The sequence below is a fragment of the Micromys minutus genome (assembly GCF_963924665.1).
Source record: "Micromys minutus genome assembly, chromosome: 10".
Classification (NCBI taxonomy): domain Eukaryota; kingdom Metazoa; phylum Chordata; class Mammalia; order Rodentia; family Muridae; genus Micromys; species Micromys minutus.
In genome coordinates, this window is record NC_137979.1 from 13,619,622 (window position 1) to 13,635,679 (window position 16,058).

General features: G+C 47.5%; 1 protein-coding gene across 1 annotated transcript in view; it reads right to left on the reverse strand.

Moving 5' to 3' along the window:
- LOC308425816 (multidrug and toxin extrusion protein 1) overlaps positions 1 to 16,058 on the reverse strand; it is a gene marked incomplete at both ends in the record, with an annotated part of 33,763 nt that overhangs the window by 14,487 nt on the left and 3,218 nt on the right. The window contains 11 exons of the mRNA XM_080923372.1: positions 2,198 to 2,273; positions 2,398 to 2,506; positions 5,230 to 5,297; positions 5,370 to 5,483; positions 5,566 to 5,663; positions 5,919 to 6,016; positions 10,157 to 10,201; positions 11,705 to 11,747; positions 12,576 to 12,724; positions 14,124 to 14,192; positions 15,660 to 15,761. Coding sequence (XP_080779498.1) covers positions 2,198 to 2,273; positions 2,398 to 2,506; positions 5,230 to 5,297; positions 5,370 to 5,483; positions 5,566 to 5,663; positions 5,919 to 6,016; positions 10,157 to 10,201; positions 11,705 to 11,747; positions 12,576 to 12,724; positions 14,124 to 14,192; positions 15,660 to 15,761 — 971 coding nt within the window. The remainder of the gene's footprint in view (positions 1 to 2,197; positions 2,274 to 2,397; positions 2,507 to 5,229; positions 5,298 to 5,369; positions 5,484 to 5,565; positions 5,664 to 5,918; positions 6,017 to 10,156; positions 10,202 to 11,704; positions 11,748 to 12,575; positions 12,725 to 14,123; positions 14,193 to 15,659; positions 15,762 to 16,058) is intronic.

A 16,058-nucleotide genomic window follows, 5' to 3' on the forward strand; every position in this document is an offset into this window, starting at 1 on the left:
TGGCCCAACCTCCAATCTGACTCCATGTCTATCCTTTGAGAAAGAAAAAACGTGAACAGTTGTCATCCTCACCCACCCTGAAGTGAGAAGTCTGTAAAAGATGGTCTGGGGTTGAGAAAGTGTCAGCCTGCCTTCAAAAGAGAAGCAGGTGAGGAAGAAATTGGGGCAGATGGGTCTGGCCCAGCACTTTTGTGAATCCACAAAGAGTCAGTTTTCAGTCTGTGGTTGCTAATAAAGCTATCCCACAATAAGCAGGACCTCTACAACATTTCTACATGGTGAGAACATCTAAGCTAGCCTCCTTCAGGAAGACAAGATCCCTACAGAGGACAGAGTGGATTCATTTATCTCTCCAGCCTTCAGCTCAATGTCATGTTTCCTAAGACAGATCGATCACTGATGAGATTTTTTTAAACATTAATCTATGCGCCAAATATATTCTAAAACTCTAAAAACCGGGCAGTTTGACAGATCAGAGACACCAAGGTGACTTCAGACACTAGACTGAGCATCCCAATCCATTCCCTGGGACCAACATCCATTAGACCTCAGAAATGTTGGGATGTTGGAATATTTGTACAGACACTGTAGGATATCTTGGAGACGTAAGTCTATACACAAAACTGACATCTATTATGTATTATTGGGGGTACGTACCCCTATCCCTGAGCTTTCTAGCAGCCATCAGATAGCCTTCTGCAGCCAGCAGGCTCAAACCTGAAAGCTAATTTCTGGTAATTGTTTGGTGCAACAACTGCTGCAGAAGAAAAAAAAAAAATCCAGGCTGAATAAGGTCAGGGGTCAGGGGTCCTTCGAGAGCTCTGGAAATGGTCGAAATGTTTTAACAAGTATCAATGGAGATAGACCCTACACATCTGCTTGTGAACTCCAGGAACTTTTGGCAGCTTCCGGGTTCTCCCCCCTCCTCTCCAGGTTCTACCGCTCTTCTTCAGTTGCTCCTATTGCTGATCCTATTTTCATCCCAACATTTAGCCAGTACCAGCCTACACATTGGGTTTCCAGTACAGGGGGGGGGGGGCATTGGAATTCAGTGGAGAAGAAAGAGACAAGTGCTTTCGGGATTCACTGAGACACACTCACCTGAGACAGACACCCCCAGGACATGTGGCTTCCTTGGCAGGGAGCTCAGGTGAGCTAGCCTCCAGGACTCCACCTGCAACTGTAGGCAGAGGGGGCTTGTTCTTCCCTCAGCCCCCAAGACTCCAACTCCATGCTGCAGATGAGGACCTGACCGCTCCCACGACAGTTCTGAGCCCCTAGATTTCAAGAGCACTCAGTGCCCACATGGAGCTGCTGCCCTGGGTATATGCAGAGCTGTAACTCAGCTCAGACCCAATCCTTGCTTTTGACCAGGGGCAGCTCTTGGCATCTTAAAGCTCTTGGGAGCTCTGAGCACTAGCACTTCTCAGAGCTGTATCAGCACTTGGCTAGCATCGATCTATTTTATTATTTTATTTTATCCTATTCATATTGTTAATACCGAACGGACAAATGTCCCTCTTGTTTGTAGTATGCTGGTGCTCAAACAGTTTCAGACTTTGAAGCTTTTTTTTTTTTTTTAATTAGGGGCTTAGGATGTCTAACCAACCGGCAGGGGAGAATTCTACCTCTAAACCACCCGTGCAGACTCTGTCTGCAAATATAACCAATTGTATGAGAAAGACTTAAATTAAAATAAAAATAAAAAAGGGTTGGGGAGATGGCTCAAGTCTGATGACCCCAGTTCAGTCCTTAGAACCCACATGGTAGAAGAGATTTTCCTCCTGCAAGTTATCCTCTGATTCTCTCTCTCTCTCTCTCTCTCTCTCTCTCTCTCTCTCTGTGTGTGTGTGTGTGTGTGTGTGTGTGTGTGTGTGTATGTGTGTGTGTTTGTGTGTGTGTGTCATTCACACACATACATTAAATGCAATTTAAAGTAATTTAGATTCATAACCACCATGTCCATCCTAGGCGGGTCACCATCACCCCCTCCCATTAACCTGAGATTAAATTAAATTAGTTTCTTTATCTCAATAATCAGGCCTCTCTCAAGTAATACCAGTGAAGTTTCTGATCTTGTGAATGACTCAGAACACCTCTCCAAGGCGCAGATATTCCAGGGCGCTGCCCATCGTGATGAGACCCAATCTACCTCTCACCCAGAGATTCCATGTGTCAAGAGAATCCCAGCACTCACCGGTCAGTAGTAAAAATGTAGCCCACGAGATCCTTACAGCCTATCAGCAGGACACAGAAGGTCACAGCAAAGAGCTCTGGAGGTAAAGGGTCAGAAAAAAAATGTCGCAGTGAATAGGGAGGTCACAGAAAGTGGGGAGGCAGGTTGCCCCATGCACAGCCTGTGTGCACCAGGATCCTTGGGCAGAGGGGTCCAGGCACCTGTGACTATCAAGGAAATTGCTGAGGACTTCTTGGCCTGGTCAATGTTTCCTGCACCCAACGCATTTCCCACCCTGACATTGGCAGCCACGCTGAAGCCTGAAGGAATCTGAAATGAAAGAAAACACAGTAAAACTGCAAACTGAGACACCACAGACAGAATAGCTTGTAATTTACATCCCGCTGGCCAAACATGGTCCCACGGACTCTGAAGACACTTCGCAACATCTCTTTGGCTTACTCCAGCCTGTTAAAAAACCTGTATCTCCGAGTTAGGATTCTCAGAACAAATTAGGCTTTTCTGCAGAGTTTTCAACCTCTGCTACGGGAGAGAGGACCCCTTTTGTTTTATGGGATATAAGGGACCAGGATACAGGAGGACTGACCAGAGTCCACTCTGGCACCTGTTCTGAAAAACAAAGAGATTCGGTTTTCAAAAAAGAAAACTTACTAAAGAAAATACCAGGAAGAGACATTGCCTTGTAGGCAGGAAGTTCTGAAGCAGGGTCCTTGGATCCACATTCTGACACCTCTATAAGCATTGCCCATGTGATGCTATGCTCATTACTTAACCCCGGATGTTTCATTTTATCTGTACAAAGATTCTAGAAATGGAAATGTCCCGGAGCTCACACAACCACTGTTTAGAATATTCTGTGCCTCTTGGGTAATGAATATGCATTAAAATTTTTCATTAATGTCTGTATATTTACCACTTGAGTCATTAATAATCATTTTTTAATTAATCACTTATTTGAGCGTGTATGTTGTCTTAGAGGTCGGGATACCTTAAGGGAAGGGTTAAAGAAAATCTAGTACACAGATTAAGAAGCACAGATGAAATAAATGAGAGATTGTCGGCACACCTTCGAGGTCACTACGGTGGCAAGCAGAGTTTCCAATCAACAGTTTCTCCATACAGAGGAGACATGTGAAGAAAGCTGTCTGCTTTTTAGTTAGTCCACATTATGTGTGTCCTGAAGAGGACATGACATCATGTCTTACAGAATTCCCTCCACAAGTGGAGAGTCTGGGGGTACCTAGAACGAAACAGCTACCATGCTTTCAAGGGAAATGTCACAAGCAAGAGGGAAAAAGAAAGGCCTAGTTTAGTTTAGTTCTAGTCCCAACTAAAGGACATTAATGATTAAAGGACGTTAACAAAGCATGTGTCCTTTGTGCCAGGGGCAAAGTTATTGAGACCATGTTAGAACAAGTAATGGTAAACAGACAGGGAGCCCGTACGTGTGAGGTCGTGCACACATCTACAGTGTGTGTGCGGAGTTTTCTATCCTTCTTTTAACTGGAGAGAAACATGAATACGCTCTCCTGAGCCTGTAGAGAGCAGAGGACAAGAAATGCAGAAACTGTATATATGTTTCTATGTAGCATTTATCTTAAAAATCAAAGGGTCAGGAAATCACACAAAGTTGTTTGTCCTAGGGGATATTCTGAGACGATGCCGGTCCTATTGAAATATCATGAATTTAAATACTGGGCACTAAGAGACTAACTTAAAAATAATGGGCTCATGAACTTCAAGCATTGATAAATGTACTTAACTAAATTTACTAAAACATGAGATGCATAAATATGAGGTACAGATTAAAAATGTCTTCCACAAACAGTAAAAATATATGCCCCCAAGAAGTAGAGGCGGAGCATTGGCCTATCATGTTCAGATTCCCAACACTGACAGGGAAAAAAACCAAAAACACAAGAAAGTGATTCTACTCTATATATTTTAAATATAAACAGCAGATGGTAAAATGTCAGCTAGCTGAGTCCTTTTCCATACTTGAATACCCTTTTCTCTCCACTAAAAAAACTTTTTTTTTTTTTTTGCATTGTCCTGGGGATGTGCCTCAAGTATGCAGTGCGTTCTCTACTACGGCCCGCTACCCTGTCCCTTCTTTCTGTCTCAAAAGGCACACGCTATATAGAAGACAGATCTTCAGAATTTCAGGTTGAAGCTTCCTGTAAACAAAAAGACAGAGAAGCCTCTAACAACGTATTCAGAATCTTCACTTTAAAGAGGGAGCAACTTTTCTCTGTGCGCATGCTCCAACTTTTCTCTGTGCGCATGCTCCATACTTGGCCCACCCATTCCTCCCCTGATGGGCAAACACTTAGGCCGGGTCCCCTAACTACAGCCAGTAGAACTTCTGTGAGCATGGTGTACATATATCTGTCAGTTGCTGCTTCCCGTTCTTCTGAGTACCTCCCAACCCCCACCTCCCACCCCCGGAGATGACTAAAACGTGGCAGACACAGCGATCCGAGGTAGAACCAGCACATATCTGACCTTGGTGACCAGCTCTCCTTTCCTCAGCACTCCACCTCCAGGGTACTGGGACAAAGGAAAGGATTCTGACCATGTGAAAACATAGTCAACTACTTTAGGTCGAATGGGGTCAGAGACAGAATTATCAGATCTTTGGGGGTTTTGCCCACCCCTTCATCCGCTCACCTGACCATACCGGGCATGAAGGACCTCTCTGGCTCCTAGAAGACCTTTTGCAGGAGTAGGACAAGGGTCAAACCCAAGGCCCTGTGAGTACTAGGCAAACGCTCTAAGACTGAGCTATTATTATCTTTTTATTCTTTACTCTGAGAAACTCTCTTCCTCTTTAGCGCCATCTAGTCTTGAACTTGTGACTCTCTTGCTTCACTCTCTACCCAGCTGAAAGTGCACGTCCATATCTCCAGTCCCAGCTCCAAGGTAACACCTCACGTCAGGAACCGTCTCGAACAGCATTACTTTATATCACCAGTGTCTTTTGCTCACTGTAGGACAGGTCCCCTTTACCACGGAGGGTCTTGAGCACTTACCATGTATACAAGGAGAGCCAATTCATAGGTGATGGACTGGGCTCCCAACTCCACCATGCCAAGGATACCTGGTAAAGATGCTCAGCTGATGCCTTGCCCCAGCCAGAGGGTCCCCACCAGTCACCCGTCAGCACACGTACCACTCAGGAAGCTGCCAACCTCATAGGCCCACCACTCCATGCACAGCATGAACATGCCGGGGATGGCCAGTTGCAGGAAGGAGGCCCAGTCCTGCAGACACTCCCAGGACCACCCTGCAGGTGCAACAGATGGGTTTCCAACATGCCTGACCATCGGGCAGAAGCCACAGTCAAAAGGTCAAAAGGGGTTCTTTACCTCCCCAGGTGGTTTTATGTAGTCCTCTCCAGAGGACGTAGAAGAACAGGAAGATGGCCAGGGCAAACTGGGAGATGGTGTTGGCCAATGCTGAGCCCCTAGGAAAACCAGTAGCTGTGGGTGAATACTGTGCTCCGTCCTCTCCACCCTGGCCCAGGGAGCTGGGGAACCATATATCCCTCATTGTCCCCTCCCCCACCATAAGCTCTGAGGTTACTTCCGTTTAGGGAAGTATACTCTTCACTGACAGCACTTTCCAGAAGGCCACACCCACACCAGCTAAATTACCCCCCTTTCCCTGGAAAAGTCTAATGCAACCCCCCCCACCTTGCCCAAGAGGAAACTGAACTCACATCACCCCAAGATGCAGCTGGTAGAGAAACAGATAGTTGGCCAGGGCGTTGACAAGGTTAGCTGCGATGCCCGTCAGAACCTGGGGCAGAACGATGCCCTGGAACGAGATGTGAGCGAATCTCACCTTTACATGTGGAAGCTCCAGGGGACTTGGGCAGAATAGGAGCAGTCAGCTGAGGATACCACCCTGCGCCTGACCTTCCCACTCTCCCCTCCCCCCTCAGCCCTCCTCTTTGCTGTGATTAAAGGTGGGGGAGAGCTCTGGCCTCCAGTGTGTAGTTGGTGAGAAGGCAGCAGAGAGGAAAGGGAAGCGGGGCTCCTCTGCTGTGTGCAGGAGTGGCAGAATTAAGCAAGCTCGAAGGCAGCATTTGCAAGAGATTGGAGATAAATGATATTCTCTCCACCAGAACTGGAATTCAGCGTTTGGACCAAAGATCTTGTGAGACTGTATTTCCTTCTGAAATGGACCATGAGCTCCTTCACAGTAGACTCTGAGAAGTAGGAACAGGGAAAATGTCCTCCCCCTACTACCTCATGCCTTGCATCAAGACGCTGGGGAGGGGCTGGAGAGACGGGTTAGCGGTTAAATGCACCAGCTGCTCTTCCAGAAGACTCAAGTTCAATTCCCAGCACCCACATGGCAGCTCATAACCATCTGTAACTTCCATGACAGAGACCCAACACCCTCTTCTGGCCTCGGCTGGCACCAGGCACACATTTGGTGCACAGACATATAGGCAAGAGAGGGCTGAGGCCTGTGGTGGCAGCATTGGGAAGATGGTGGCAAGAAGATCTTGAGTTCAAAGTCATCCTGAGCTAGACAGGGGGACTCTGTGTTCTGGTTAATTTTTTATTTTTCTTTATTTTATTTTTACTTTTCTGTCAACTTAAACTAAGGTCATCTGGGAAGAAACCTCAGCTGAGGTATCGGCCTCTATCATATTAGCCTAGGGGAGTATTTTCTTGATTGACAGCTGATGTGAAGGGCCAGCTCACTGTGGGCGGAGCCACGCCTGGCAGGTGGTCCTGGGTTGTACCAGGAAGCAGGCTGAGTAAGCCTAGGGAGCCATCAGTAAGCAGCTCCTCCTGGTTCCTACTCCACCTCTGCCTGGGTTCCACTGGCTTCCCTCAATGATAGACTATGATTAGGACTTAAAAGCCAGATAAACCCTCTCCTCCTCCAGTTTGGTTTTGATCAGGGTTTTATCACAACTGAGAATTCCTTAGTGGTAGAGCATCTGCCCTGGGCTATACACCTCCAGCACTGCAAAAAAAAAAAAAAAAAAATTAAGTAGAAAAAGCGAAATAATATTTATAGGGCATTCTCTTAAAATTACACTGAGCAGGGACTTCATAGCCTGCCCTCACATGTGTCAGGAGGGTGACACACAGGAGCCGAGGGTGCACAGGGAACGGGGACGCTAGCCTGGCATTAGCTCTTACTTCTTTGGATGCTGCTTTCTCACTGAGATCCTGATATGAGAATCACAGGCCATTCAAAATTTTGCTCTGGACAAAAGAAAACACTCTACTATTGCCTGGAAGATCAACAGTGCCTGGGAGTATAGCTCTGTTTGTAAAATGATGTTTGCCTCGTGTGCACAAGGACCTGACTCACTTCCCCAGCACCATAAAAAGATGAAAAACAGTGATCTGCGTACCCCTACCTCTGTGCTTCCTTCTGTTTTTTCGGTCTCCAAATAGAGACCCTGACACCTCCCCACACCCTTCCCCATGCAGGGCCTTGCTGTGCTCCGGCCTGCAAACGGAGGCTTTCTTTAAGTTTTACCTGGTCATAACCATCTGTAAAGTACTTTTGTAAGGCAGGGCTTCGCTATATAGCCCAGGTTGAATTTGAACTCATAATCCCCCTGCTTCTGTGTCCTGAATGCTAGGATTACAGGCATGCACCACCACTCCCTGCTGCTTGGCACCTCCTCCTGGTCTGGTGAGACACCCCAACACCACTGAGCCCTCGGTGCATGGGTGAAAGTGCAGCTTTGTCTCTGGCTCTCTCCAGCTGACGGGACCAACACTAACGTGTGACGGTTCGTGTGAGCTCCATGTTCAGCTTTACATCGCGGGTGTGGAAGAGCAGCCAGACGGCATGTGAGGAGCCCAGGGTATGCAGAGAGTAGGGAGCCTGGTAAATAAGATGCTACCGAAGTGACAAGAAGTAAACTCAGAAGCCCTGGGTAATCGTGAGTGCTGCCTTGCCTGATGACCTCAGTTAAATCCTAGGTAGAACCCACGTGGTGGGAGGAGAAAACCGAGAAAACTGACTCCCACAAACTATCCTCTGGCCCCTACACACATGCTGTGGCATGCACACACACACACACACACACACACACACACACACAAGATGGATGGACGGACAGACAGACAGATAGATAGACAAACCTTCAACAGAAAGAAAATAACAGCCAAGACCCACAGGACTAGGTGACTGACCGAACAGGAAAATGAAAGAAGAGACATATCCACAGAGACAATGGCCTGTGATGGACAGTTGCACCGCGTGGAGGAGGCGGCAAGCCAAGATGAAGTCACGTGCCCGACATGCTCCCCGTTGCCTCAGGGCAGCTAGTTCTGAGCTGGGTGTGGGAGCCATGGAAATAGATAACAACAGGAGACATGCAGAAAGCTTTCATCAAGGAGGCCAAAGACGGTCCAGCGCTGTTTTCTTCCTTGCCAAGGTCCTTTCAGTCTGTGCCTGCAGATCTCAGCGTGTCCTGTCTTCCCTCTGTTCCCACTCTAACCGCTTCCCTCATCCAGGAAAGTATGTTTCCCCAAGCAAGCAGTGTGTTTGCACTAAAACACTCCTGCCTCCCCCAAAGCCCACTGCCCTCACCCATCACCGAGTGTCCTGCTCCTTCTGGGCAGTCTTTTCCTCTTCGGCCATTGTCACCCCATCATTTCCATAACTCTCATCTCTGAACCACAAATTGGTTTGTTTTCTACCAGCCAATGCCCAATAGATATATCACACGGCTCTGAAAGACCAGCCAGCTCCTCTCAGCCATCCTGCCCAGGGACTGGTGTCTGACACTTGCCGACTGGGAAGACTCCAGAGCCCCACTAGCCCACCCTAATTCAGATCCCAGTCCCAGCCCCTCTCAGCTACAATGCTCTGACTACATAGGTCCTTCCCTCGGCCTCAGCTACTAGAGCCTGTAATGTTTGCAGTCTCTGTCCCTCCTCCATCCATAAGATAAAAAGGTCACCACACTGTTCAGAGACAGAAAGACAAGCAGGAGCCACTGTGACACGTTCTAGACTGTACATGGTTCATACAAGGGTCTAGACGGAGATGAACTGCCCTGGAGAACAATTAGAAATTCAGTTCCCACCACCTGTGTTCAACTAGTTCAAGTTCTTAGGTCTAGCCATAATAAAGTATGATACCTTAAGAGCAAATGGGTGTGGGGGGGGCGGCTGGAGAGATGGCTCAGCGGTTAAGAGCACTGACTGCTCTTCCACAGATCCTGAGTTCAAATCCCAGCATCCGCATGGAGGCTCACAACCATCTGAAATGAGATCTGATGCTTTCTTCTGGTGTGTCTAACAGCTACAGTGTACTTATATATGATAAATAAATAAATCTTAAAAATTAAAGGAGCAAGTGAGGACCATCCCTGCCTCTTCCTACCCTCATCCATGCCTCCCTGTTACACACACTAGAGAAAGCCTGTGTGTGACCCACTTCCTCTATTTTTTAGAAGGAAGTCCACATACTGCACACTGTTCTCATAAATCCAGCCCACAGTTACCATTCCCAGGACCTTTGGCCATTGCTGTTCGCCATGTATAAAGTCTTGACTACTCTCTGCTTTTAATACAATTTGGGCCTTGACACCCGCTGCCCCAGAAAGTAGCAGCCCTCAGACGAACCGAGAAGAGGTGTGGATTCCCTAGACCCAGCCAAGCATCTGACCCGCAGCCCTTCAGAGAGCAGACAGATCTGTCCCACCGGTGAAGAGCCAAAGAACACAGACATGCTAATCATCACAATGCCAATTGCAATATTTCCGAGTGGGAACTAGATATGAAATTTCAGAGCCAAAAATAATGCTTCATTCACTCCTTGATGTCACTTAAGAAATCTCCCCACAGCAAAGCCTTGTGTGTACTACTGTGAAAGCCTCTTCCAGTGGCTCTCAGCAGGCCAGTCCCCTCCACCCTGTTCTCTCTCATTCTATCAGCCCCCTAAAGGAAAGAGGGCAGCCCACATTACCTGGTTGAGCAAGTATTTAACTTGTAACGTATAAAGAAAGGTTGCCTACAAGAGAAGAAGAGGGCAGGGTTAGTTCTGCAACCTGGCCATATGTCAGAGACCTGGGAGCTGTGTCAGGCTTGACTCCCAGCCACCCTGACTGTCCTCCGTCCCACAAAGCCTCATCTAAACCTCAAACAGGGGCTTCACACAACTTCTATGTAAATAAACACAATCCAAGACGTTCGGGCCCTAGATTGAATGGAATATCTCTTACAGGTTCATGTGTAATCCTCAGGTAATTGGACTGTTTGGGAGGAGTTGTGGAATCTCTGGGATGTGGAGCATTATCTGGGAAATACATGGCCACAGGTTCTACCTGGTCCCACTACAAACCTGAATTCTGGCTTCCTGGTGGGTCACTGGGCTATAAGCAAGCTTCCTTGGGCTTCTCGGATCAATAATAGGAACTAATCGCACCATCACAGGACTGCGAGCTAAAAGTAAGTCTTTATCTAAGTTGCTTCTCTAGGATATTTTGTTCCAGCAATAAAAGAAGTACATCCCTGTCTAGCAAAAAGAGATACTGTCTCCTCGGGCATACACTGACATTCTAGTATGCCCCAGCTAACATCTTATTTGGTGGGATAATAAAAAGATGTCACAGCTAAGTAGTTTTATGGGAAAAGGCTGGAGGGTAAGTTCAGTGATGAAGAACTCACTTAGCATGCAAGGAGCTGGGCTCCCTCCCCAGCAATGTAAAGATCAAAAACAAAATAAAACATCTTATGATGAACTAAGAAGAACCATGTCAATTATGAGGGCAAATGGCCACCATTATGGCAGACTGCAGCCCTTGAATCCACACACACAGAAGCCTACCCCCATATGTAACTAGATTTAGAGGGTGATGAAATCAAAATGAAGGCATTGGGGTGTGGCTCTGATCCAATAGGATTGGTGCGTTTACAAGAAGAGACAGCCATGTTACATGGGAACAGAAATAGAACACCTGAAAGCTAAGGACAGAGGCCACGGGAAAGCCACTGAGGTTTACACGATGATCGTGGACTTCCAGCCTTCAGAACTGTAAGAAAATAAATTTCTGCTGTTTAAGCCTTCGTTCTGTGGCAGTCCCAGCCAACAGCCAGCCCCTCTATTCAATTCAATAAACTTAGCTTTGACTGTTCATTGACCACCTGTTATTAAACATTAACACACTCCTGTAGATTATGTAATCACACACTACTGTCTAAAGGTCAAAGTGATGCTCTTGGGGGTTCTGAAATGGATAAGACTTTACCCCTTAAAAGAAGCACGCTGAACTCTCCCACTGGCTGCCCCAGGGGTACTCCACATACAAGAAGTCAAAGCAATATCCGGATCCTAGAGTTTCTTTTGTTTGGAGGAGATAAATGCTGCTGTGTCTTTAGGGAATGTAATTAAGAGCACGTGTCTGTAACGAGCTGATGTCACGTGTGAAAATTATGTCAGGCTGAGCTCATGACATCCCAGACACTTCTCACCCAAGAACCAAGGAATGGAGCCTCTGACCCCATGAAAACTCACGGGAAGCGCTGGAATGAAGATGGTGACGTAAGTCTGGGTGAGCCTGTAAAACAGAGGAGAGCGACAGTGAGGACAGAGGTCCGCCCAGGAAAGAGTGGAACAGTGGACACTGCTGGTTCCTCCTAAATAAATGGACAATGACTGTTACAGCAAGTTCAAAACGATACCCAGCCCATTGTCTTGCCTGGAATGCCTTCCTGTTCCTGCCAATCTTACGATCTGTGGCAGTGATTCTGAGCCCCACACCGCAGCTGGACCATCGCTGGTTATGGGAGCTGCCCAAGGCACTACAAGCTGTTTCTCAGCCTTCCTGGTTCCCAAGCCCCTCTACCCAATGAGATATCCAGCATGTCTTCAGATGGTGTCAAATGCCTGTGGGTTCAGAGCTACTGGCATCGGGCAAGTACTTTTCAAAGATCTTTATTAGTTAAGCCAGTGGGTCTTATACATGGCAGCTCACCCATGGAAGATTTGAAAGTTATTAATGCCCAGGCTTTACCACTACAGTGAAAAATCTGGGGATGTGGAGACTAGAGGCCTAGAGAAGTTATCTATAGTACCAAGATTATTTTAATTCCAGCTGTGGTCAGAAATCACTAAGCATTTACAATCCACAGACTGCCATTCCAATGGGAAGATGTTTGTGAATAGTGAATACAATTCCACTCAAAACTCTCGACCCTGGAAGCCAGTAATGAGAAAGAATCCATGTCTCGCAAGCCAGATATACAAGGTCCCGATGCCTGGGAAGGGTCAGCCAAGAGCAACTTAAGCTCACTTTGGTGTGAGACTCTGACCTGTCACCCCAAGACTCAGTATGGACGGGTGGTCTTTCTGCAGAGATGGTGCCCTGCCCACCACTTTGCTTTACCTGGATACATCCGGGTCCTGTCTGAAGAGCAGCAGAATTTGCTCGGTGTTGATGAAGAGTGCCCAGCATGGGAAACAGCAAAGGAGCAGGATGAGGATCCCCCTCTGTAGGATAACCCCTACATGCTTCAAGTTCTGGCTCCCGTATGTCTGGAGAGCACAGGCAAACAACCCCATTAATCAGAAGTGGTGTACCTCAGCTGACCCTCAGAATCCTTCAATCATGCCTCGTAAGGAAGCGGGTGGCTCGGCCGTTCTCTCTAGGAAAAGACCGAGTGGTCCATTGAGAGTTGGGCTTGCTGCACTGCCCAGCACCACAAAAGGCTTATGCACATGGCTAGCCCAGGCTAGGACCCAAGTAGCGATACCATGGTAAAGGTCTCATGCAGTTCTAGTATGCTGTCAGGTTTGCATTGCCCGGAAGCTTGTGAAAAATGCAGATTCTTGGGCCTGATTCAAGACCTACTAAAGCAGGAACTGGGCCAATAGCCAGCCATGTGGGGCACCAGCTCGTCCCAACTCACAGAAGCCAGAAGCTGCCGGTGTCGCTCAGCTTTCTGTCCAGTCACAACTATAGGGGAGCTTTCAGGCCAGCTATGAAGGGGAACACACACCAGTGGGACTAGCAAGTACCAAAGGCACTCTGCTTAAGGTGGCCTAACTTTGCAGCTCCAAGCTGGTGCAAAGGAATGCACGCATCATAGAAACCAACCTTGATGTTTTATTTTTGAATCCTTCCCCAGGCTGTGATGGGGGTGTGAGCCTCTCATTCAGTTCTGGGCAGCCCAGAAGCCATGCCCCCACTCAACTATGGCTCACAAGGGGACCAAGGTGTGCTGCTGCTGAGCTGGGATGTCTGCTAGGTGAGGGAGAGTCCATGCATTTCCAACCTCAGAGTATTCTCCATCTAGGGTGGATCTATCCAGATGTAACCCATCATAACCAAAGAACATCTGTATGGAAGGTGGAGTACCAGCCCCCTGGAGGATGCTGGACATCCACCAATAGCCCTGGGGAGGGCCAAGAAACTTGTGCTTTGGCGAAGCTCTCCAGATAACCCTGAAGCAGACTCCGTTTCAGATGCCAGGACTACACCAAACTCCAACGTGAAAGTTATAGGAGGGACTTTTACACAGGTCCCTGTTTGGTCAAGGGTGAGATGAGGCAGTCATGCATAGAAATTTTTTTTTTGGTTGTTTGAGACAGGATGTTTCTGTTGTAGTCTTGATTGTCCTGAAATTTGTATTGTAGACCAGGCTGGCCTCAAACTCACAGAGCCTCTGTCTCCTGCCTCCTGAGTGCTGGGATTAAAGGTGTGCGCCATCACCGCCTGGTCAGAGCAACACTTTTGCCGTGGCTGAAGAAACCCCAGCCACATTTCAATAATAACAGTGAGAACCATCTATGGCTGGCCAAGGGTGGCAGGGAATTTCTGCTCTGAGTTCTTCATCGGTGTGTGCATGTGACCCTCCCTCTTACAGTGAGTCCCTTCATGTACACCAAAGAAGAGATGTCTGGAGTCCCTGAGAAGGTGGTCGCTGCAGTTTACCTGGGAGATGAGGGTGTCACAAGCAGTAGATAATCCATGCCCCACTGAAATGCCTGTGACATTGATGACCTAGAAAAAAAAAAGAGAGTGAGTTAAGGACCCATTCTCTGTTCCTGCAGATCAGAACCACGGTGTGACCGACCCTCTCTGAGAGCACCTGCTCAGACCCCTTGGAACATGCAAAAGCTCAGAGACAGACGCCAAAAACCCGGGCCACAGTTAGTAGCACAGCCTTTTTTAAGTCTTGGCCATTTTGCACTTCAGCTTCGGAGCAACTTCTAACTGAACTAAACACGCCACGACACAGCGGCGGTTTGCCAGTGCATCTACTCACTTGAGTCTAAGGACCAGCAGAGCACCTCTAATCCAAAATTCCACAACCCAAAATGTCGACCAGTCTGAAACTTGAGCGCTGATGTGACAGAACACAGAACCTCAGATTTCGGCGCAGTTTGGATTTTGGAGTTTCAGATTAGGTATGTTCGACTGGCTACAGTGTGCAGATATTCTAAATTGTGCAGAGGAATTCGAGACACTCCCATCCTACATTTCAGATAATTGCTCCATCTGTGTCGCTCAGTCAAGGCCATGGATTCCATGGAGGACACAAAAACAAGTGCATAGTCGAGATCGGTGCATGCCGGAGCCCTCGCCTGCGCACTTGCCTTCGCTGGACTTGGGAAGCAGCTGGACGAGTCCTGTGCTGTGCTGTTCCCTTTCTGGATATGTAGCAAGGTTCACTGGGACAATAGCTGAGCCCAGCCTGCTGAATGGCTGGCTTATCACAAGACCTCAGTCAGTACAACCTGTTTGAGGCTTAACTGTATCCAGTTCCATATCGCCTCAGATTCAAATAAGGAATTGGGGTATTGCTCAGTGGTGGAGGGTTTGCCTAGAGACCAAGCAAGTAGGGACAGGTCAGGACAAGGAAGGAGAAGGAGAACAGGAATGTACCCCATAAAGAGCCAGAGTCCACGTCTAAAGAAACACATAGCTGAACCAAATAAGTTGATAGGGCTCTTGATCGTGAATGGCCAGTTACCAAGTTAGGCAAAGACCGGTGGCATATCTCCTTGTCTTTGAGGATTGCATCCACCACCAATAGCAGTTCCAAGGGGTCTGAGCCAGTTTCAGGTTTGGATTGAAATCCTACCCTCCCATCTCATTTCCAGACTAGAACTTCACTTGGATCGGAAATGCTGGAATATAAATAATGCTCAGCACAGAAATTTTCAAGACATCTATACAATTCCCTTTTCCTGTCCTCAAACCCTGATTCACACATCAGATGTTATAGTAACTGGGGTAATGCCTTCCAACGATGGCCTCCTCCAACTCACTAGGCCTGGGAATCTGCAACATCACCCCCAAAAGCATAATTCAGCCCAGTACAACCTGTTTCAGACCCCTGAACCCCACAGTTCTGTAAGGGAACACAAGGTATGATTCAAGCACTGGGCGATTGTCACTTGTCACAGCAGCAGGTGGCACAGACCGGCCCGCTTTATAAGCCTTTGTGGAAAGTCCCATACATACCGCAATTGCCAGTGTGACTGCGTCCAGCTCCAGCTTGCCCAAGTGACCACAGAACACTGAGCTTATGAAGCTGATGAGGAACATCATCAGCTGGGCCAAGAACTGGAAAGAGAGGAGAGCAAGGGTCAAGATGAGACTCAACCACCACAGTACAAGGGAGAACATGGAGCTGCCCATCCAGTTCCCCGGGAAAAGAATATATATATCTATATATATATCTATATATATATCTATATATATATATGTGTGTGTGTGTGTGTGTGTGTGTGTGTGTATGTATGTATGTATGTATGTATGTATGTATGTATGTATATAGTATGACTCTTTTTAGTGGACACCGTGGAGAATGAACACATGACTTAATTACAGCATGCCACGTGTGTGCTCACTAGTCTTAGG